This window comes from Spinacia oleracea, chromosome 6 (assembly GCF_020520425.1).
Source record: "Spinacia oleracea cultivar Varoflay chromosome 6, BTI_SOV_V1, whole genome shotgun sequence".
Lineage (NCBI taxonomy): Eukaryota > Viridiplantae > Streptophyta > Magnoliopsida > Caryophyllales > Amaranthaceae > Spinacia > Spinacia oleracea.
Genome location: NC_079492.1, coordinates 26,757,514 through 26,782,991, shown reverse-complemented (window position 1 = coordinate 26,782,991; position 25,478 = coordinate 26,757,514). Strand labels below are relative to the sequence as shown.

The 25,478-nt window shown below is 36.6% G+C and overlaps 1 protein-coding gene across 8 annotated transcripts; it reads right to left on the bottom strand.

Moving 5' to 3' along the window:
* Positions 1-4,151: 4,151 nt before the first annotated feature.
* On the bottom strand, positions 4,152-13,722 carry LOC110790352 (uncharacterized). 8 transcript variants are annotated; one of them, XM_056831798.1, is made up of 7 exons: positions 13,288-13,722; positions 11,465-12,817; positions 11,317-11,382; positions 11,039-11,237; positions 10,816-10,914; positions 5,157-5,208; positions 4,152-4,899 (listed from the first exon to the last, which is right to left on the bottom strand). In XM_056831798.1, exons 1-5 carry the CDS (start codon positions 13,288-13,290, stop codon positions 10,844-10,846), a joined length of 1,692 nt encoding a protein of 563 aa, XP_056687776.1. In that variant the 5' UTR covers positions 13,291-13,722; the 3' UTR covers positions 4,152-4,899; positions 5,157-5,208; positions 10,816-10,843. The 8 variants fall into 8 exon arrangements, with proteins under 8 accessions (XP_056687776.1, XP_056687775.1, XP_056687773.1 ...); XM_056831797.1 differs by having other exon boundaries at positions 5,157-5,192; XM_056831795.1 differs by having other exon boundaries at positions 5,106-8,799; positions 11,317-11,385; positions 13,288-13,721.
* Between the last annotated feature and the right edge of the window lie 11,756 nt (positions 13,723-25,478).

Sequence of the window (25,478 nt, the reverse complement as noted above, 5' to 3'; positions counted from 1 at the left end):
CAATGATAGTGGATCAAAAAGAATATTTATGCCTCACGGCAGAAAAATGTGGCAAGAAACATATTTATGAGAAATTGCCAGCATACTCTTCAGGGCTATATCGTATGGATATACGGCCAATTGAAATAAATATGATATCTAACAAGAAGTTAGATAACAAGAATTTGCTTACATTATGGCATGACCGTTTCGGTCATCCTGGAACAGGAATGATGCACAAGATTGTAGCAAATTCAATCGGGCATTCAATAAGGAATGTTAAAATACCCCGATCAAATGAATTGACATGCTCTGCATGCTCGCTTGGTAAACTGATTATAAGGCCATCCAAAAACAAAATTGCCACTGAATCTCCATCATTTTTAGAAAGAATTCAGGGAGACATCTGCGGGCCAATTAATCCTGCAAGTGGACCATTCAGATATTTTATGGTATTGATCGATGCTTCAACACGATGGTCACATGTGAGTCTCTTGTCAAGTAGAAATGTTGCATTTGCAATTCTACTTGCCCAGATCACCAAATTATGAAATCAATTCCCAGACCACACAATAAAGAAAATAAGACTCGACAATGCTGGGGAATTTACATCCCAAACTTTTAACGATTATTGCATGTCGATTGGGATTGTTGTTGAACATCCAGTGGCTCATGTACATACACAAAATGGTCTCGCTGAGTCACTGATCAAGAGGCTACAATGGATTGCAAGACCATTGTTAATGCAATCAAAATTATCATCATCTGCTTGGGGCCATGCTATTTTACACGCGGAAGCATTAATAAGATTGAGACCGACAGCTTATCATGAGTTCTCACCTCTACAGTTGGTATATGGTCGAGAACCAAATGTCTCACATCTAAAAATATTTGGTTGTGCTGTGTATGTTCCCATTGCTCCACCCCAACGCACAAAAATGGGTCCACAGAGAAGGCTGGGAATTTATGTTGGGTATGAGTCCCCATCCATAATTAGACACCTTGAGCCAATGACTGGCGCTTTATTTAAGGCAAGGTTTGCTGACTGTCATTTTAATGAGTCAGTATTCCCAGCCTTAGGGGGAGAGAAAGTGGACCCACGGAAAAAGGAGATTGAAATCATAGGAACGCAACACAACTATCAATATTTGATCCACGAACAAATTCATGTGAACAAGAAGTCAAGAAAATTGTTCATTTACAAAGTGTTGCAAATCAATTGCCTAATGCATTCACGGATACAAAGAAAGTGACAAAGTCACATATTCCAGCAGAGAATGCACCTGCACGCATTGAAATTCCAACTGATAATAAGGCCATTGAAAATGAGTCTATGGCACGACGAAAACGTGGAAGGCCATTTGGTTCAAAAGATTCTAAGCCAAGAAAAGTAAAGAGGCCTGATGGAGTAACAAATGAAATCAATATTGATCCTACAAAAGAAGGTCATGAAAGACCAAATGAAGAGGAAAACATTGATAAAGATGATCCTCCTAAAGAGGAGGAAGAAAAACATAAAGAAATCGATAACGATGAAATTTCAATGAACTATGTTTCAACCAAGAAACATTACAACCGGAAAAATGTTATCGTTGATCAAATAGTTGCTTACTCCATTGCAATTGAATTGATATCTGATAATGATGACCCTGAACCAAAAACAGTGGATGAATGTCGTCGCAGACATGATTGGCCAAAATGGAAAGAGGCAATTCAGGCAGAATTGAAATCCCTTGAAAAACGAGAAGTTTTTGGGAAAATATCCACTACACCAAATGGTGTAAAACCTGTCGGACACAAATGGGTATTTGTGAGAAAAAGGAATGAGAACAATAAGGTTACAAGATACAAGGCAAGGCTAGTTTCCCAAGGCTTCTCTCAAATACCAGGGATTGATTATGAGGAGACATATTCTCCAGTAGTTGATGCAACTACACTAAGATTTCTGGTAAGCTTGACGGTTTCGAAAGAACTGCAAATGCGATTAATGGACGTTGTGACCGCATATTTATATGGGTCACTTGACGCAGACATTTATATGAAAGTCCCTGAAGGACTAAAATTACCAGAAAACCACAAACCTAAAGAAATGTTTTCCATAAAGCTGAAAAAGATCACTTTATGGGCTAAAACAATCTGGAAGAATGTGGTATAATCGTCTTAGTGAATACCTTGTGAAAGAAGGATTCAAAAACAACCAAATCAGTTCCTGCGTTTTCATTAAGCGATCCCAGTCAGGATTCGCTATCATTGCAGTATATGTGGATGATTTAAATATCATTGGAACTCCAAGAGAACTTGAACAAACTGCAAAATACTTGATGAAAGAATTTGAGATGAAAGATCTTGGAAAAACCAGATTTTGTCTTGGACTACAAATTGAGCACTTGAAAGAGGGAATTTTTGTCCATCAATCAAATTACACAGAAAGGGTCCTAAAACGCTTTTACATGGACAAATCACATCCAATGAATTCCCCTATGATCGTTCGATCTTTGAATATGAAAGATGATCCATTCAGACCTCGAGATGAAAATGAAGAAATTCTCGGTCCTGAAGTACCATATCTAAGTGCAATTGGCGCTTTAATGTATTTAGCTAATAATACTAGACCCGATATTGCTTTTTCTGTGAACTTGTTAGCCAGGTATAGCAATTCGCCAACAAAGAGACATTGGAATGGAATAAAGCATTTATTCCGTTATCTACGAGGAAAACCAGATCTTGGTCTACTCTATCAGTCAAGAAAAGAGGCTACTCTCGTTGGATATGCAGATGCTGGATACTTATCAGATCCACAGAAGGCCAAGTCACAAACCGGATATTTGTTCACTTATGGAGGTACTGCAATATCCTGGAAATCGACAAAACAAACATTGACTGCTACATCATCAAACCATGCAGAATTGATTGCTCTTTATGAAGCTGGACGAGAATGTGTATGGCTTAGGTCAATGACCAGTAATATCCAAGAAGAATGTGGAATGAACTCGGTAACAGAAAATCCAACTGTCATCTACGAAGACAATACTGCATGCATCGCACAAGTAACTGAAGGATACATCAAAGGTGATCGAACAAAACACATATCCCCAAAGTTGTTCTTCACACACGATCTCCAGAAAGAAGGAAAGATAAACGTCCAACAAATTCAATCGTGTGACAATCTTGCTGATCTGTTTACCAAATCTCTTCCTTCAAAGAGGTTTGAGCAGTTGGTACATAAAATTGGAATGCGTCGTCTTCGTGAGCTATATTAAATTGAGGGGGAGTATTATATGCACTGCACTCTTTTTCCCTTCGATCAGGTTTTTATCCCACTGGGTTTTTCCTGACAAGGTTTTTAATGAGGCAGTATACAAAGGCATATAAACTCATGAAATTATACTCTTCTTCTCAAACTATAGTTCTTATTCCACTAAGGTTTTAATAAGGCAACCAATATCCCAATGAATAGTGGACATTCAAGGGGGAGTGTTGAGATACAAATGTGAATGCCCACAAATGTTGAATGTATGCTATTACCCCATTAAATGCTTCCCTTAGTTTTTCCTTTAAGCTATGCATAGGGTAGATGTATAGGTGTAAGTTTTTGACTAAAATGTCTAAGTGCATAGTGAATCTTGTAGTATAAATAGAGGAGATTGCAAAGAGCAATCCGGTAGAAAAACTTCCACTAGTTATTGCTTGTAATTTACTTGCAAAACTATCTGTTTTCATCTCACTTCATAACACGTGTAACATTCTCGTCCATCATGCATACAACATGATTTTTTTCAAAACAAATTCTAAAACCATTAACCATGTACTCCATGTAAAACTAAAATATTTATGACTTATTACTCTAAGAAAAAATGTTAGAAAAAAAATATTGATAATCTAGCATCTTTTGTCTTTCATAGTGACAATCTAGCATCTATAAAAGAAGAAAAAAGTATGTGGCAAAAGAAATTAGATATTTCAATTCATTAATTACTATTTAAACCTCAATCATGATAAATATATGTATACCATTATACTACAGATATTTGTTATAACTTTTATTTGAAGATAACAATCACACATTGCATTGAATTGTAGATCTTTTAAACCATTTTCTTAACTTTTGATTAATCATTTACAATAAAATCTCGAAATAGGTATTAAATAACAGGTTGAAATACTTTCAGAAGAAACAAAAAAATAAATAGTCATTTACGATAATAAATATTGAATTCTTAATGTCAGCTTACATACATTATAAAAAATCACGCACACATCGCGTGCATAAAAAAAACTAGTATTATATAAGTAAACTCTTGAGTAGCTTAATGTTCACCTAAAATACCTAAATGCTCTTTATTTATTTTTCTCTTTCACAATTTGATATTTTTCATATTAATATACATTGAGTTGTGGTACATGTATGTTAGAAATGTGACGCACACATCACGTGCATTTAGATCAAGTATCACATTAAACCAGGGAATCAAAAGTGAAAACCCCTCAAAATAGTAGATAGAATTTCTACAATACCACAAAAGTATTACAAACACACACAAAAACTGAGTGGACTTTGTTCTTAACAAATCTCACTTGGTCACTTTCCCCTGTTCGCATAAGCCATAAGGACTAAGAAGTCACACAGATAACTCCCTAGACGAACAGAACCAGGTCCAAGATAAACCCTTGTCGAACGTATAACTGCTTGTTTTTAATCCATCATTGCAGCAGTTTTATGCCATGGTTTCACCTCTATGGCATGGCGCGGTGAATCATGGGCAGCCATTCGGCCTTCTTTCACCTCTTCGGGCACTGTGGAAGTGTGGATGGGGTAACGCGAGAAATAACATTTATCCAGAAAATTTGCCCATCTTCTCTGAATGCATGCCGACAATTCGTGAGCTAGTGAAAGTTATATTTACCTTTTGTTGTTATAACCTGTATTGCAGCAATTTAATCCCATTGGTGAAAACTGAATGCCACAGAAATTAAAATTCACAAGTATTCCATTCTATATACATAAATTCATCTACATAAAACACTCTCATCATTTACAAGCACTGGTCTAATATACGATTTGGATTTGGAATAAACAAAAATTACTAATCACACATCCATACAGTTGGTATTGAAGGAGTTGGTACCTAGAAATGAAATATTTGACGACTGCATATACTGTAAGAAGATGGACTCACCAATGCCTCAGAGACCCTTGCCTTTCTGTTCCTTACCTGCATAACAAGATATCTTCAACACGGTAAGTGAAATAACATCACACATACATGAATATGAAGACTCACACATTAAAGTTTGAACTCAACGATATGATGTGACTTATTCAAATTATGTAAAAAGGATCTGCATAGTGTAATTGATGGAGGATTTGGAGTGCACCTGATGATCTAAGTGAGAAGGTTACTGACTGAAAGAGCATAACACAAAATGAGCTCACCAGTTTATCACAGTGCAGAGCATTTGTTAATGAACCTAAAAACTTGGGAGAACCAAAATTTGCATCACTGTTGATGTAGAAAAAAGAAGAATGTGCAGTGCCGCAGGGGCTCAAAACGACAAACCATTGTAAATGGAACACTGTGTTTTAGACAGGGTAAATATGCCATATCTGTAAATGGGATCACAATGATGATTGCAATGAGAATAGACAAGTTAGTGATAATAAGCTGCTCTTCGCATATCCAAGTTATCAGCAGACCTGGCAGCCTTAACTCGTAACTCTTAACTCCTATAGGAATTCGATATGTTAAGTCCATCAGCAAGCTGCTGCTCTATCATATATCTTATATAGTGTCTCTCCCTCCCCTTAACTCTCTTTTTCCTATAAGTATTAACAGGGAGAAAAATATCAATCCCATGAATTCCATAGGTCCATTCAGCTGAAAAAGTTCTTGAAGTATCAGAAATCACATACAAGGTTAACCGGGTAGTATTTAAATATGTGGAAACAAAATGTCAAAACTTATAAAAGGGATTAATGCATCCCTGTGAACATAAGAAGCAACACCTACTCACATAGTAGTTCACACTTCACAGTAGCCCCCAGTCAACAATAGAGGTTGAGACACGAAATGTCAAAGCCCTCAAGTCAAAGTTTGTGGCCTCAAATGCATACTGACATCCACGAAACCACCAAATCCTGGCAGTTGACTACTGACATACAGCTATACAAATACTCAACAGGATAACACTACTCAGTCATAACACGGAATAGAATGCCGTAATTAACCAATAGTATATAGAATATAAAGTGAATGTTTAAATTGGGCTTTACTAAGGACACATACGGTAGAGATCCAGATTATTTTAGGTTTCCCTGTACTCATCGAATAATGACAAGCACTCAAGGATTTTTGGCCCATCAATGTCAAATAATGTCAAATTTTTGGCCCACCATATTTAGATAATTGCAGAACAAGTCACATAACTTGTATAATCGTAATGTGTCATATGGACTGGAAGCTCTAAAATCCAATACGGTGAAAGTTTACCATAGACATTAATCCAAGGGCAGAAGCTACATGCCTAGAAGAAATGGCTTCTGAATTGAATTTACTGAAAGGTAATATTACATGTCAGTATATTCACAAAAGTGTTGCAAACCAGCCCTTGCTTCAATACAAGTCACCGGTCTTCTACCCAATATCCAACAAAAAGGGGAAAATAAACCACTACACTTAAATGATGCAAGCATCACACAAGAAGCACGGAAACAATCCAACAACCACAAAATGAAGTTACGATATTAATTCTATAAACCTAAAGAATAAAATATAGAAGTAAAGAGTATCATGATTAAGGCTTCTTTCTTCACCCAAAATTCCTAATCTACACTTGTTATCCTTTATTTGCAGTTTCTAAACTTATTGGCCCTTATCTGAACTTATTGGATCTCATCTATACTTACTTTTAGTTGTGAATTGAACTTGGTAGTCATTAACTGAATTTAGGGGTTTTTAATTAGAGTTAAGAGTGTGTTTGGACATAAATCATACACAGGAGGGAGGAAAGGAAGGGGAAAAAGGGGAAGAGTGAGCTTGCATTTTACTTCCAAAATCCTTCCTAAATATCCTTCCGAGTTCCAACTACCTAATAGAAAAAGAATCATTCCAATTTGGCTTCTTAAAATGGGAAGGAAAATGAACTTCCAATTTGCTTCCTTTACCCTCCAAATTCCATATCTCAAGTTTCCTAGCTCTAACTTACAACCTGATAAATGATACTTTTTATAGTGTCTTCAAGTCAGTTGACGACTGGATAAAAGTATTACAGTACGAGGAGAGCATAGGGCATATTGATTTTCCAGTTACCATCGTCCATCAATACCATGGAAATCTGATGCAGGCATCCCTCCTTGTTTCCTTGCTTACTCGGTAAAATAAAGAATTCTTGACCCAATCTCGCCTACTTTTGATTGTTTTTACAGCTGCAGCATTGTCAGTTCACTCCTCTTTGCAGGCAGGTTGCTAGGACTAAGAATTCAAAGTTAAGGAAGGCTACCATGAATGCTGGTTTATATACCTGTGTGTATCTGGATGGCAAGAAATGAAGGGTTCTAGGATAAAAATATTCCCAATACCCACCTGTTTCTAGATCTAGGATCCAGGAAGCTGTGAAGGGCAGAATTAGGTCTTGTTTGCGTAAATCTGTTAGTAGTTGAGATAGAATTTGGTTTGATAAATTGTAATTTCATTTGTTTGTGGCTGGAAAGGATCCAGGAAGCTGTTAAGGGCAGAATTAGGTCTTATTTGCCTAAATTTGTTGGTAGTTGAGATAGAATTTGGTTTAAAATTTTGTAAAGTCATTTGTTAAAGATTCATTTGTTCTTTAGTTTTGGCTGTGGGATGTAATGGACTACATCAAAATGGCTCTTAATACCCCTTCTCTTCCTTTCCATGAAGTAGAAGATGGTCGTCCCGTTATCGCTTTTGGGTCAATTGGAAACAACCTCTCTACAATTGCAGCGGTAAGGTTGCGTACGTCCGACCCCCCCTTACCCCGCTTCTTACGGGAGCCTCTTTGAGGCAATGGGGTAATGATAATGATAATGATTTGTTTGTGGCTGGCCTGTATGGTCTTGTTTCTGTTTTGGTTGTAACATGTTATTTGAACTTCTCTCTTTGGGCTTCGGCCTCGTAGACATGTTTAGTTATGCGTTTCATTTTTTTAATAAATATTCCTTACCTCAAGCAAAAGAAATATAACAATTCTTCTTAAAATGACATCTCTCTACTTCCCAGGTGAGATACAGTTAACCTCTCTTCAAACAATCATGGTAGCCAGACGGCTTGCTACCTACGTATAATGGAAAAGATAAGAAAAACTAAAAACATTAATAAATGAAGAAATCCTATTTCATGGATCACCGAGCCAGCAATAAATATTTAACAAAAAAAATAACTTTCTCTTTTGACATGTTTAGGGGCATTTCGAAATATGCTCCATAGCATATTCATTTCTATATCTTTCAGAAAGTACGTAAGACCTGGAGTTCACTTTCAACGTACTTCAATTTAGAACTTGTTACCAAAATCATACGGCAAGCTCCTGTGTTACTAGCATCACAATAACCCTTGTAATAGGTTATCCAGTAAGTACGTACCATGCAAGGTATAGAGAGTAATCATCAATCAATCTATGGCATTCATGAAAATAATTAGACAATAGATAAGAACACATAGACATGCCATTAACCTCTAAAGCCAATGGAATTAATTTTGTAAGGAGAGTAAAATTTCCACATACAAGCTTTAATGGATCTATAATTTACATAGAACAACTACTCTCAGTAGTTAGTACCCTAACATTTGAAGAGCCTTGCACCTGCAAATAAATACCACATCCATACAAGAAATTACTAGTTGTACTTCGACCTTGCACACATCAGATATAAGAAAACATAGTAAGAAGTGACACTAATTCTTTATGGGTCATTTCCTACAAGTTGCATCAGAGTTAGACCTGACAACCTCTTTGAAGAGGAGTAATTGGGGGAAAAGAATGGAGGAATGAGATTCTCTTCAGATGATTGAATAAGGAGGGAAAACTACGACTTCAAGTCCCTCACAATTCACATTTTTTATCCCCCTCTACAAAGAGTACACATTAAAGAAATATAATTCTGTAGAGTACATATCCACTATTTTAATTTTTGTTCTATTTTATTTTTATTTTTTATGATGAAATAAAAAACTAGGTTAGCCCCTAACATAAGATCAACCTAACTCATCTTTTCGGATAAAAGAAGAGAACAAATTATTACAAGATGTGAAGCAATAAAGCATGGAGGGGTAGTTATGGTCATAGTTAGCCATGAAATCCGCCACTTGATTTGCCTCTCAGTAAAAATGGTGGAAGGAAATCGTCTCAAAATGAAGGATATCTCTCTCGACATCTGCAATGATGTTGTGAACTGCCCAAGGAACCTTCCATTTATGTTTTATTGCATTGATGAGATAAAGAATATCCCCTCCACTATTAAGTGTTTAACACCAAGAAAATTAGCCTTTTTAATGCCTTTATGAAGCGCCAAAGCCCGTGCAAGAAAGATGCTCGAGTTGTAACCAATGAACTTTACATCCGCCAATTTGGGTGCACTAGAGTGGTTTCTATATACAAGTCCTAAGGCTGAACTTCCGTTAGAATAATAGGATCCATGAAAATTTAATTTGAAAAAAGTAGGGACTAGAGTGAGCTTGCAAAAAAATCCATTTTAGGTATGGAATTTTCTTTCCTGTTAGGAGAAATCTCATGATTTAGGTTCACTAAATACACAAATTTTGTAAAGGACCAATCTTTATGAAATTTTTTAATTGATTCTATTCCTTGGCGAAGAGTAAAACTTTCACGTCTGAAATTGATGTTGTTTAGAATGTATCAAGCCAACCATCAAATGTAAGCTACTTTAGAGAAAGGATCTAGACCAATTGTCTCTTTACAATGATTCAAGTTTAAAACTACGTTGAACGATGAAACAAAAGATAAAGGCATCGACCAATGTTCTTCTTCCTCTAATCTAGAAAATATATTTATAGTAAAAGGCACAAGAAGAGAATGTAGAATGTACTTTCACAATGATGGTTGCAAAGAGGGCACTAAAGAGGAACAAAACATGACTCCTATTTAACCTTTTCTTAGAGGGAAGACCATAATTACATATTTTCCATAGGAAAATACTAATTTTAGGGGAACGTCAAGATTCCAAATCCACGTACAACTGACTTTAGGAGGGGAGATAGGTCGCAAACCTTAAGCTAACACCTGATTTTGTCGAACAGTTGCCATTAGAAGTCAAACTACAACATAGTTTATCTTTCATGTTGTTTGAAGGAACGGGAATAGAAGTAATCAAGTCTAAAAGATGGGGAGGAACCATCTGTTGCAACTTAGGTATGTCCCATTTCTTAAAAGAGGTAATGAACTAACCTTTATACAGAAAAGAATGATCGGGAACTAATGAAAGCGGGGAAATATCCAACTTTCATGCCAAAAGCAAATTTTGGCACCATTCCCAACTTTCCATCTTAATCCTTTTTTAAATAAATGTCTTTAACTTCATTAGATTTTTCCATTGCCAAGACAGCATAAAAAAAAGAGACCTGTGGCATAAGTACTTTTTAGTCACTAGTTGAACCCAACAATTCTTAGGTTCTGATAAAATTCTCCATAGCAATGTTTGTTCTAAAATCTTAATAAGTTCAGGCACAGTGATATATTATCATCTTATCAACTAATTACAAGTCAGACAACTTCTTAAGTTTTTATCACTTTATGTCCATCACACACAATCAACAATTAATTTAGTGAAATTTACATAAGTTTGAGTAGAGATGTGCTTACCAGTCCCTATACTGCAACTGCAAATGATTTATGAAGACTGATTCCGCTCATCCTTACCATAAATGCGCTGCAGTTCCCGGGTCGCAGCCAGGAAAGAATCTGATAAACATGAGCAAGAAAGATTAAGAGAAATTACACCTTGCATTTAGAGGAATATATAACAAAGGTCGGATGAAATTTTTTAAAGTAAAAAGTGCAGACAATTAGAATCAACTGTAGTCACCTTTCCAAAGCCTGAATGATTTTTGATTGATGGGTGAACCTGTTATTGTTTGTATAACATCAAACAGCATATTCTGTTGAGTGTTCCTAAGCTCTTGAACAATCCCATAAATGGTTTTCCCGTTCTCAAAGTAAATATGATTGTTGGGGTGTTTAGTTTTGCAACCAGCATGACGCTCAAACTCATAAGCATTAATAACCTAGACAAATAGTTAATAAATCTGCTCGTTAGATCAAATGCCTGGTTCAAACTTCCAATACGAAGTTTAGACAACTGACCTTAGAAAAGTTGCATGACTGACATCCACAAAGGTATCCAGAACCTTTTATGATACCACGGAGCTCCTTCTAGAATAAAGTAAGAAATATCAACATAAATAAACTACAACAAAAAATGAACACAAAACAACTACTTGTATGTTTTTACCTCTCGTGACCAAGCAACGTACTTCACAGGAACCTCATCCAAAATACCAGTGGAAAGCAAACTTCTCACATTAGAAGGAAAATTGTTGGGAGGTGTCTTCTTTGTTGATTTAATATCCTCTTTCTTCCTGAAGATACTTTCTGCTCCAGAAACTATAACCTGAGCAGAATCTATAGCTGCAGTAGCATTCGAGACAGTCACATCCTTTTGGTTTAATGTGTCAGACCTCTGAATTGAAGGCTGGACGACTAGCAAGTCATAATTGCATAGGAGTCTCCCTGAAGCATTTGCATCATCATCATCATCATTGTAGCCACCAAAGGATATTATGTTACTGCTTCCCTTGTTGAAAGGGTGACCCGTGGATAACGCGTGGCTTTCACATTTGTTGTTAGATGAAGCAGTTGTGGTGATGATGTCAGCCCCTTTGTTGTAGTTGTTAGTCACTGAGATGGAGCTATCACCTTTATATGTATGACATATGGAGATCATATTGTCCCCTTTGCTGAGGTTTTCTAAAGAAGTGACATTGTTATCCCCCTTACTAAAGTCCTCACCCACTGGCATGATATTACAATCAGATTCATTAAATGTATTCACCATTGATATAGTGCTGCCATCAGCCTTATAAGAAGTTGCCATTGTGTTGCATGCAACTTTATCAAAAGATTGGCTAATTGATATGAAATCTTCATCTTCCCTACCACAAGAGTCCCCAACTGTTACAATATTTTCCACCTCTGGACCATATATCAGACCCATAGATATCCCACTATCATCCCCCTTGTCATAATCCTGAGCAGCTGAAATAGGTCCATCGGATTCTCTAGCATAGGAAGGTCCCGTACACAATGGCAGGAGGTTCTCGGGATCTCTTACTTCACTAACTTTAACTTTCCTGATCCCACTATAGTTAATTCCTGACTTAGGATCTTCCAATGAATGAGACGTAGACAGACCAAATGAGGAACTATTCCCAAATGGATCATCCATAACCTTTCTTCCCATATCCAAACTACCCATACCAACAGACGTAATATTTCTCTCATCAAAACTAATAGATTTAATAGCGTCAGTATCAAACAATTGTTCAGTGAACTGACTAGGAACAGAGTTAAATCCAGCCACACTTCCCCAAGGAGAGAGTGTTGAGGCAGGTATTCCGGAAAATGAACTGCTACCGGGAACTTCTACAGCTTGCTTCTTGTTTGGTAAATACCCCGCCTCGCCAGTATCTATAAACCATTGGTGCGAGCGCTTTGGTTCATTTCTAGAAGTACTATCACAAGTTAACTCCCCATCAGTTAAACACCCACCATCCTTCGACATCCAAAACCCCTTATTCTGGTAAGACTGCAACAGCAATACTCAATTACTCAGATGTTGCTCTAAAACACAAACAAAACAGAAAAAAAATAATCTAAGATGTAGCATCAAAATTACATATATCAGCATCCCAATCGTTTCTCTCACTATTTTCCTCCCAATTTTCTACTACAGTCTACAGAGTTTCATCAATAGTTCAATACTACAAGAAAGGTGCCATTTACATCACTATTAATACCCCAACTTCTGGCTAATTTTGAAAATGGTAACTTTCCTTAGATTAGCTTGTTACAATACAGTTATTTATTCGTATGATTGTGAACAAACGTATTAAACTTAATCACATTACTTCATTTCAGATTGTATTAAAACTCAATTGATATATCAATCACTGGACTAGCTAAAATAAAATTTGCTTCACAGTTAATAAACTACGAATTTATGAAATTTGCAGCCGAATTAATCGAAGAAAACTGTGAGAGGGAACACAAGTATACCATCAACGTAGTTGTTCAGCAAACTTCAGGAAGATCTCAACACTGGAGAACAATAACACGGGTACCATTAATTCAGTTATAGAAAATCAACGATCATTCGAAAGAGACTCCGATCTTCGAGAAGCTGAGATTTATAGACGACGAAATGACTGCGTATGCGATGCTTTCTCGGGGCGATTAATCGAAAAACTAAGGAAGATGGCGTTAGTGGTGGTGGTGGTGGTAGCGGCGGCGGCGGTGGTGATGAAGGAGAGACAAATGTAAAAGCGGCTGTGGTGGTGGTGGTGGCGGCGGAGGTGATGGTGATGGTGGATGGCGGTTGAGGAGGGAGGAGAGCGAGTGAAGAGTGAAACTGGTAGTGGAAACTGGAAATTGGAACGTGAAGGCCTTATTTGGTTGGAAGGCCTTGTTTGGTTGGGAGGAAGTGGATGGAAAAGAAAAGAAAGGAAAATAAGGTTTTGCGGCCAGTTTCCAATTTTTTTATGATTGGTTTTAAAAATTGAGTTAACCCCATAATTAGGGTTTAAGTTTTACAAAAAATTATCAATTGGAATCTCATTTTCTTTAGGTCAATAACTAGTATAGGACCCTGGCGATGCACGGTTTACAAATTTTAACTTTAAGTGCGAAGTTAAATTAGTTAAAAAAAAAAAGTGGATTTTTCATTCTCATTTACACCCGTCACCCATAATTTCATGTTAGGTATAAAAATCAATTAACATCCTATACTATCTTTTTTTTTTTATCGTGTTACCCGTACACATTTGGTTACATGCCTCATTAGTCTTTATTAGAGATGGACAGTGAGTCGGGTCTGACCTAGCCCATCATGACACAGCCCATAGTGTGTTACGTGGGTCGGACCCAGAGTTTTTTCAACCCAACCCATTTCGATCGATCCTATCAAACTCGACACAGCCCACCACGGCACACCCGACCCATCCAACCCAACACCCGAACCCAACCCACCCAATACACGAACTCAACCCACCGAACCATTTCTAATTTAAACTAATTTTTTTTTTTTTGGCAAGTAACTATTTTGTATGTTTAAAATGCTAAAAAAATATAATTTTATTGTTTAAATATACATTAACCACATTTATATGAGTGTGTGAATAACATATATTAATTCATTTAAATTCATATAAAATTTGTAACTTTTTAACGCTTAGTAAATCTTCTAAACCCACCTAACCTACATCAGTTCCTAAAACTCGTCTAAACCCACCAGACCCACCTAATACACTTAACCCATCGGATTCACATTTGGCCTAAACCTGTCGTAACCTACCAAACCCATCGGACCCACTCGACACGCACAACCCACCACGACCCATGTAACCCACGACCCATCATGTACTTTGTCCATTTTTTCCGACACAACCCACGACTCAACCCACCCTAATTTAACTACGGAGGTTTGCGTGTTAATTATCCCCGCCCCATGGCCCACCAAACTCATTCATGAGCCATCCAACACGCCACGTTGGCCATCTCTAGTTATTATCCCACTACAAATGCATCTTATCCGAAATTTCTTTTACCTTACATAGTAACTTTAAAATTTAAATATGAATCTATATAAAATGTGCAGTGTATCTACTCACTTTTGAGAATGTTGAACTTATTATACTAACAAAATATTTTATTAGCTATAAAAATTATGGAAATATTCGGAACAAATGATTATAACCTATATTACATATGTGTTTTCTTCACCCTTGAAAAAAAAGTTATATGTTCAGATATTAAGTCTTTTTGTTTTTATTGTGTTACCTGTATCATTTTGTTGCCCACCTCATTTTGTTACTTGCTCTATTTCAAGTTTACTCTTTTGAAATCAGTTATGATCAAATCCAATAATTTTTATTAGGTCTATTAGATTTAATCAATTCCAAATCCAATAAGTTTAGATAAATTTAAATTCATTTTAAATAGGGTGAAAAGAATGCACCCTACTTCCATTTTTCTTTATTCCATTTGTTTTTTAAGTGATCAAAATAAAATTTAAAAAATTGGTTGTACTTTGTGGATTGTATTTATGAAGAAAGAGACAACATTGGCTAAAACTCAAAACCAAACCCACCACGTCACCATGGAGAATATTATTTTATCTGTATAAATGTTCATCACTTATCAAACCACTACTTATGCACGTCTAAACAGGGCAGAGATAGATGAATTTCCATTAAATTTGTTCCACCGATTTTTTTATTTTAATTATGATTTAACATATTTATATGGAGATATTGTAGATAATATGTCATGCAATTGAGAATAATATTTCTCATAAAGTCATAATATCTTAGATATTAGTTACTTTATTTGGATATAGTGTTCGTATTTTATTGATATGTTTCCATTGTATACTTCGTAAACGGTTCATAATAAAAATTAAAACAACCATTAACAAATTATTACTAACAGCTTATTGTTATATTGTCAAATCGGTTGTTGAGTATTCCACGATTTTGGTCAATATGCATAACATAGTAGCGCTCAAAAGAACGAAGAGTAGTATATGCTAAAATGCTTTCATTCCTTGATAGAAAAAAATTGTTTTCATTCCTTGATTATATTATATAGGGAAGGTAAACTAATTTTAATTTATCGCAAACTTGCATTAAACTTTAATTGTTTTTCTATAGTAGTACATTTTATCAAATGTAAAAATAATTTAAGTTTAAGATTCATATCTTGTGTACTCTTACATAAATTATTCCCTTTAAGAAATTACTATGCAATACAAAGTACATATTATTAGTAACAATATTATGATGCTTGTTTATAATTCTTATTTTAAAAATATGTATAGATATTTAGTTCCATTCTATAAAGACGTGAGAAGGTACAATAAAATTGTATAATGGATTAAATAAGTACGTATATATGTTAGTAATATTGTCAATGATATTATTGTGTATAAAGATATTGCATAAAATTGTATTCCATAATAAAATATTCATGATATATTATTTAAGAAAAATATACATGATAAGATACAATTTTATTAGGTAGTACTCCATATAATTAAGATATTAGGTGTCAATTTCCTACGTACATAAAACATTGAATTTTTTTTAAATTATTTTTCCATATTGTTAAGTCATTGTTACCATGAAATATAATGCATTCAATCTAGTATGACAATAATTTATCTATTAATTAATTTATGTGTAATATAATTTTCTGTATTATAAAATGAGAAAATAAAAGAGAAAGGTATACTTGTCAGCACCATGTAGTCAGATTTTTAGTTTGAGGAAATTATTTTATACATAATTATATGAACTTTAAGAATGGAATCTTGATAATTTACATTTACATGTAAATTTTTAAGATATTCAATATCAAAAGAATATGTACGATTTATAACAACCAACAATATATTTCAGGTGCATATTTTTCCTTAAATACGACAAATAAATTTATACTTATGCACAATATTTGCATTATTGATATTTTGTTATAATCTATTTAGATACGAAAAAATATTTGCGCAATAGTTTAGATAATAAGTATTTCGTTCAAATTTACTTGAAGTTAAACAATTAGTATGCAATACTTTTTGTTGTTTGATTCTATTAAACAGGCGCTATAAAAAAGAAAGTGTCTTAGTTGTTTGATTCTATTAAACAGGCGCTATGCCGCTATTAATAAAAATAACCAACTTCTCTTTCAACCTTGTTCGGTTGTTCCTCGTGTTGTTTAATCTATTTAGATACGACAAACTGTTTGGTTGGGAGGAAGTGGATGGAAAAGAAAAGAAAGGAAAATAAGGTTTTACGGCCAGTTTCCAATTTTTTTATGTTTGGTTTTAAAAATTGAGTTAACCCCATAATTAGGGTTTAAGTTTTACAAAAAATCACCAATTGGGATCTCATTTTTTTTAGGTCAATAATTGGGACCTCATCTTACCTTTTTAGCCAAAGTTAACTATGGTGGTTAAAAAATGTTAAGTACGTCCTTGGGTTAAGAAATAAGAAATATAATTATAACATTTTATTTTTGCAAAAATACAAAACTAATTTAATTAATTAATTGTTATTCTTACACCTCCAATATCCCCCTCGTGAACAAACATCATCGGAAACTACCAACACCACATTAATTTCTATTTTCTTTATTAACGAAGTTTGTCCATTATAGATTTATAGTTCACAGTTCAACGATAAATTGATAAAAAAAATGTTAAGTAACTAATTTCTAATATTTACATAATTTTACTTCGAAACCACCAAAACCAAAATGTTCCCTTGAATGTTTTAACATAGAGCTATAAAATGGGCCATGTCAAGGGCGACTCCGGCCCAAACTTAATAAAATTGGTCTGTTCGGGTCATAAACAAGTCTTATTTAGTCAGTTCAAGTGACCTATTTAGCATAGCCCAACCCGTCCCGACCCATGATTTTTTTAAAAGAAAATGAGTATACGAGTCACATCCTAAAAATACTTCGTAGTCTGTATCAATCTATCATATTTCTCACTGTATGTCACCCCTTTAAAAGGCATCTTCATTTGAAACAATGGTCGAACCTCATTTTACTTTCAATCAATTTATAAAGTATGCAAAAATTTTGCTCTCCTTAAGTGATTAAGGTATAAACATCACGAAGTAAACATAAAAAATTAAAAAAAATCAAAATCAAAAAATAACAAATCGATCAAAATCAACACAAAAACAATAAAATTTAGCAGCATTAATATCATACAAAATCACAAAATTAACCAATTCAATCATTAATCTCACAAAAAATCACAATTTTTTTTGAGGGGTACAAAAAAACACAAAATTAACAAGTATCAATTAACTCAAATCTAAAGACGAACAAAACAAACCCAATAAAACCCCTAAAAAATTGGCAAATAATACTACTTATTAAGTCATAACTCTTATAATTTATTTTTGATTTATTTTATTAGTTTGAATAGTCAACCTTGAGTTAAAGGTGAGTTAAACTACCAAAAATCTAACCTTAGGTCCCAATTAATGACCAAAAAAAAGTGAGGTCCCAATTGGTGATTTATTGCAAAACTTAGACCCCAATAATGGGCTTAACTCTTTAAAAATTAGATGGGAAGTAGAAGTTAAAGAAGGGACCGGGAAGTCGTCCCTCTAGGGTTTCAAGCTCTTGGGAGGGTTTTTCTTCTAGCAACCTGCTAGGTTGTCCCTTCAATCTCGAAGGTTTTGGGCTCTCTTGCTGAGACTCTCAGAGTAATTAATAATGGCACACTCACCTGAACGTGAATCCCTCTCAAATTAAGAGGGTGATCGAGGAAGAAGAGGAGGAATCAGAGATCGAATGGGAGGTAGATGGGGAAGGGGAGGATGAAGCCAAGGCGGCGCTAGGTATGGTGGGGAGATTGTGGACGGAGAGGAATGTTAATGCGAATGCCCTAATTGCAACCATGAAACGGATTTGGAACCTCACCCACGGCATGGAGGCAAACTGTGTCGAAAAGAACGTATTTTTCTTCCAATTCCACCATTGGAAGGACAAGGAGAAGGTTATGGAAGGCCAGGCATGGCACTTCGAACGACATACACTTGCCCTTAGTGATATCAACGGGGAGGAAAGGCTATCGGAGATGAACCTTCACATTGCCCCTTTCTGGGTACGTGTATATGATCTCCCATTCGTAGGACGAAGCAATGATGCCAACGCCAGGAAGATTGGGAATAAAGTGGGAGCATACATTGGCATGGACACATCGGATGTGGTTGGAATAAACAAATCTTTGCGTATACGTACCATGGTGGACCTACGGAAACCACTGGAGAAGGAGGTGAGATTGAAGATGAGAGGAGGAAACATAGAAAAGTTCGGAGTGAAGTACGAGAAACTTCCGTTTCTGCTATGTATGTGGAAAATTAGGGCACGGGGAGAAAGATTGTGAGGAAGCTATGAACACCCATAACCCTAAGAGACTTGACTCGGATAAGCTTAGGGCATCACCATGGCAGGTTAATAGAGGGGAAGTGAATGAGGAAGAGAATGGGAGCAGGTCGTGTGCTAGACGGCTATTTGTGAAGAAAACAGAACCTGCAAAAGCAGTGAAGGAGATAGAGAGGGTCATGATGTAACGGAGCAGCTGAAAGGGGTACCTCTCACATTTGGCCAAGGTAGTGTTAATGGTGCTGGTGAGGAGGAAGGGGATCGCGAATGCGTTAGGTTATGATACATATGACAATACATAAATCATGCGGAAAAACCATAAAGCCAGGAAAGCATATTATTTACACATAATCATTTAGCATAGTATAGATGCATACACTTTGTAGCGTGCCTTCCCTAGCTGCGCCCGAACCGAACAAGAACAAGTCTTTAGGACTCCAAGTGTCGTCCCTCCGGAGATAGTCCACAGTACGTCCGGATCCGCCTCAAGATTGACCAACTAGAATCGCCCTTAAGGTGCTTAGGAATTTTCGGCTATTAGTGCAAGAGAGTGGCTGGATTTTCTTTCAAAAACTTACCCTTTGAATACTTCAATCGTACCCATAAATTATGACCCTAGGCCCTTATTTATAGAGGTTTGGAAAGGGAATTGGAATCCTAGTAGGATACGATTTAATTAAACTTAGAATCCTACAAGGACTCTAATTAATTAAATAATCCTAATAGGAATAGGAATTTAATCATACATCAAATCCTAATAGTTTTAGGAATTATGCATGGACACAAACACACACACGAGCATGACCCGCAAGCATGCAGGCCATGCCCGCGCACAGTCCACACGCCCACGAAGCCCATGCGAGCTACCGCAGCCCACGAGGATGCCATGGCCTTAGCTGAAGGAAATAATGCCCTTGGTCCAAGTATGCATTCTATGTTAAGTCTAATAAATGCGGTTCAGTATTAATTAACAAGTTAATAATTCAGTGAGATCAAGTGAGCTGAATGCCTAGCTAGAGGCCGCTTCAGTTCAAGTGGAATTAATCCACAGCTTACTCTTGACTGAACCCGTAGGGTCACACAAATAGTACGTAAACGGATCAAGTATTTAATGGCATTAAATACTCCATCTATGAATATTCGGAACCGACGGATCTTGGTTTCAGTGGGAGCTAAGATCGTCACAGGCAAGAAATGAATACTCCGGAAACAATGATATTGCCGGAAACGGAAATATGGATCGTATCGGAAATATAAATATTATCCAAGTCGTAGATGTTACCGGAAACGGAAACATGGTACGTATTGGAAAATATTATCGGAAATGGAAATATTGCCAGAATCGGAAATATTGCCGGAAACGGAAATATTGTCAGAATCGGAAATATTACCGGAATCGGAAAATAATTCCGGAAACGGAAATATTAAATATTTGTTCGAAACGGAAATTAATTCCGGAATCGGAAATATTAAATATTGTTCGTATCGGAAATGAATTCCGGAATCGGAAAATTTAATCGGAAGCGCATCGTACGAATAAGCATCGGACGAGGCCTGCCGGACGAGGCCCAACACGAAGCCAGGCCATCGCCCAGCAAGCCAAGCGCGCCGCACAAACAGCCACGCTAGGCCCAGCGCAAGGCCAGGCCCAGCAGGCTGCACAGCGCGCACAGCGCGCACAGCACGCGCAGCGCGCGCGGGCGCTGTGTGGGCTGCTGCTCGCGCGCACGCATAGGGCCCATCGTGGCAGCCGTGCGTGTGTGTGCAAGTGTTTGTGTTCGTGCACGTTTCCTAAAACATACAGAGTTCGGTTGATGATTAAATTCCTATTTCTATTTGATAAATTAATTAAATTAGAGTTCTTGTAGGATTCTAGGTTTAATTAATTTGTATCTGAATAGGATTTCGATTCCCTTTCCATACCCCTATAAATATGAGGCTAGGGCTCACAATTTATAACAAGTTTTCAAAGTATTCAAAGTGAGTTTTTGAGAGAAAATTCAAACACACATCTTGCTCAAATTGCCGAAATTTTCTAGTACCTTAAGGGCGATTCTAGTTGGTCAATCTTAAGGCGGATCCGGACGTGCTGTGGACTATCTACGGAGGGACGACACTTGGAGTCCTAAAGACCTGTTCTTGTTCGGTTCGGGCGCAGCTAGGGAGGGCACGCAACAAAGAGTATGCATCTAAATTATGCTATATGATTATGTGTAAATAATATGTTGTCCTGGGTTAATGGTTGTTTCCGCATGATCTATGTAATGTCATATGTATCATAATCTAACAGTGGTATCACGAGCCCCTTATTATTTTCATAATCTAAATTGCATGAACATGGTTAAATATTACAAATTTGCAAGAATTAAAAGGGGTGATTAATTTTCGTAATTGTTAATTAATTGCAAATTGCGTTTATTTAATTATACGTACGCAGTTTTTTCGGCAGTTTCTTCGTTACTCATCCGAATTGAGTGATTTTTGTGTCAATTCCGCATGTAAAAGACATTCTAAAATTTTGACAAAAATAAGTATTTTTCTGCCGAACCCAGAATTCTCAAATTCGAAGCCTAACTATGACTTTTCGAAGGTTTTAGTTTTTCGAATGTAAAATTTCGTAAATTTAAGATGTTAAATTAAATATTTGCGATTCTTGTTGATAAATCTTGAATTTTTGATTGACCTACTGCATATGTTTAACAAGTTTGAATGCCTAGTCTTGTTAATTATGCAATCTAATTTGTAATTATGATTAATTTGTTGAAAATTAGAATAATTTAGAATTAATTTGATTCTCATAATTAATTGTAATTTAATTAGAAACCTATGATTAAAAACCACCATAAAAATTGTAAATTTATGATAAATTTAAATTTTTATGACCTAGACTTGAATCCATAACAATCGGAAATCAATTGGATAATAAATTTTCGATTTTTCGCCCTAAAATTATGAAATTAATATTATTTATTAATTTGTCATTAATTTTAAATATAAATTTTAAATTTTTATACGATTCGTTCATAAAACTTGCACGCACGAAGCAATGGACGCTTCGTGTTACCCTTAAGGGGTGTTGTATAATGCGGGCATGCGACGACGAGCAAGGGAGCTCGTCGCCCGTGCGGCACGAATGCAATGAGCAAGGGCGTAGTGCACGAGCACAAGGCAGCAGCCCTGCCTTGTGTCGTATGCCACGAGCAATGGACGAATGGGCATGGGCGAAGGGCGAGCCAAGGCAGTCGCGTGTGGGCAGCAAGCGAGCTGCGCCACAACGCGCGCTGCCTCGCGCGCAGCGAGCGCAAGCTCGCGTGCCACGAGCGCTGCGCCCAGCGTTGCTCGCGCGCACAGCGAGCGATGTCGCGCGCCCAGCGAGCGATGTCGCGCGCCCAGCGAGCGATGTCGCGCGCCCAGCGAGCGATGTCGCGCGCCCAGCGAGCGATGTCGCGCGCACAACGAGCGATGGCTCGCGCGCACTGCGAGCGATGGCTCGCGTGCGACGAGCGCTGGCGCGCGCGCAGCGTGCGAGGGCTTGCGATGGAAATGCAGCAGCTATGCGACGAGCGCATGGGCTGCGCGCACATGGCCAGCGATGGCTGTGTGCGAGCGGCCCATGGGCGTGCAATGCGTAGGGTGTTTGCGTTACGATTAGATCGTTTTGAATGTTTAATTTGAAAATTTCAGTTCACGTAATTTTAATTAATTTTAAAATTAATAATTTAAATTATTTTCTTGGATTTTAATTTTGAATATTGTAATTATAATAAATGTTATTTATTCTAATTATTTTACTAAAATTAAAATCATGAATTAATTTAAATACGACTGAAATTAAATTAAACTTTTTGGATTCAATCATAAATTTATATGAGCTTTAAATTTTAATTAAATTTGTATGTTTCCGGTTAGACTAGAAATACATTTTTATGTTTAAAATTAGTAAAGCATATGAATTTATTGGTTTAAGTGGGAGCGCTTTTTAGTCATAAACTCTTGATTAGGTCTACAAATCCTTAAGGTTAAAACAACTTGATTAGAATTAATAAGGACTGAATAATTGGTAGATTATTGGTGCCCTTGATTAATTGCTGCAAATGTTTACGTGATGCATAATGTGTTTTACTAACCAGCTATGTGGGCCATTCATGATAATGAATGGGTGAATGGTATATATTGTATATGTACTGTTTTGCAGGTTATGAAGTGACTAGTATGGCCCAAATAGGATAGAAAATATGGTCTGCGTACCATTAATTTGAATGTAATTGGTCTAAAGTACCAAAGTTATTCTTCAATTCAAATATGGTCTGCGAACCATCAAATAGTTGTAATTAGTTATAGCTTATCCTATTTGAAGAAAATGGTGCCTCCCACGGAGATTTTCAAGACGGACTTTGAAGTCAAAGCTTCAAGATGAAGTCGGGCCATACTAGATCACAAATATCTTATGCATGTTTTAAGTTATTTATTGCTTTTAAATATGTCTTAAAATGCATGAGATCAAAAGCTTGATTATGTTGCATGATTAAGGATTTTAGTTCACTTAAAATCTAACCAACATAGTAAGAGCCTTAAGTTCCAAACTTAAAAATTGAGTTAAAAGGTGCCATGCCAAAATATAAACTTGCTTGGATATCCTTTACATCAATCTAGTAATAGTTTTCGCTCAGCGAGGTGTTACTTATTGGTCCTAAAGGGGCAAGGTACACAAATAATTGTGAGTACATGTTAGTTTTGGAGAAACTCAACGATATAAGTAAGGAGTCCTTTTATGTCGTGGCAAATTCGATAGGTTTACCTAATAAGTTCTTAGACGTACCTATCAACCAAGAATAGTTTCTAGACTATTAGCAAAAGGCTTTTGCATGCTTACCTAAGATGTTCTAGGATTAAGTCGACAAACTGTGCTTAGTTCTTCAATGATTTTAGGATCTTGGAATCATTTTATTCACACCTGCCGGAACACATAATTTGAATAAAATGCTTAATAAACATTGAATTATGCATGTATGCTAGAATTTAAGTTTATTAAGAGAAACTGTGAATGGTTATTTATTTGTTTATTCTTTTCAATTGTAGTTTTTAATATGGCAAACAACAATTCATTCAACATTCGATCAATTCTCGAAAAGGAGAAGTTGAACGGGAAAAACTTCCTTGACTGGCAAAGGAACTTGCAAATAGTTCTTATGCAGGAAGAAAAGGAGTATGTCCTAGATGAGGCGATGCCCGAAGCTGCAGGCGACGGGGTCACTCAGGCAGCCCTCAATCGTTGGATTGATGCCAACAAGGATGTGAAATGTCTAATGCTCGCCACCATGAGTGCGGATCTGCAGAAAACGTTCATCAACTCAGATGCTTTCACAATCATCAGTGAGTTGAAGAACATGTTCCAAGATCTGGCTCGAGTCGAAAGATTCGAGACTCATAGGCAAATTCTTGAGACCAAGCTTAAGAAAGGCGAGCCCGTAAGTCCACATGTTCTCAAAATGATTGGACTCATTGAGAATATGAGTCGGCTGGATCAGCAATTTTCTCAGGAAATGGCTATAGACACCATCCTCCATTCTCTTCATAGCGGGTATGATCAGTTCAAACTGAACTACAGTATGAATAGTCTGGACAAAACGCTCACTGAGCTTCACGGTATGCTGAAGACCGCTGAAAAGACGCTCAAAAGTGATAAGCAGGATGTGCTTATGGTGCGTGGGGGCAAGTTCAAGAAATCTGGAAAGAAGAGGAATGCTAAGAAAGGTGGCAACAAGGCCAGCCCAACTAAGCAAACTGGCGCCAAATCTGTAAAGAGGAAGGTCAGTCAACCCACTTCTGAATCCGAATGCTTCTACTGCAAGAAGAAGGGGCATTGGAAGAGAGATTGCTTGAAGCTAAAGGAAGATCAGAAGAACGGAACAGTCGTTCCATCTTCAGGTATTTTCGTTATAGACTATATACTTGCTAATTCAACTTCTTGGGTATTAGATACAGGTTGTGGCTCACACTTATGTTCCAATCCACAGGGACTAAGAAGAAGTAGAAAGTTAAGCAAGGGTGAAGTCGACCTACGAGTGGGAAATGGAGCACGGATTGCTGCATTAGCCGTAGGAACTTACTATTTGTCGTTGCCCTCCGGGCTAGTTTTGGAACTGGAAGAATGTTTCCATGTTCCAAGTCTTACTAAAAACATCATTTCAGTTTCTTGCTTAGATGCTAAGGGATTTTCCTTTATAATAAAAGACAATAGTTGTTCGTTTTATTTTAAAGAGATGTTTTATGGATCTGCTAGATTAGTC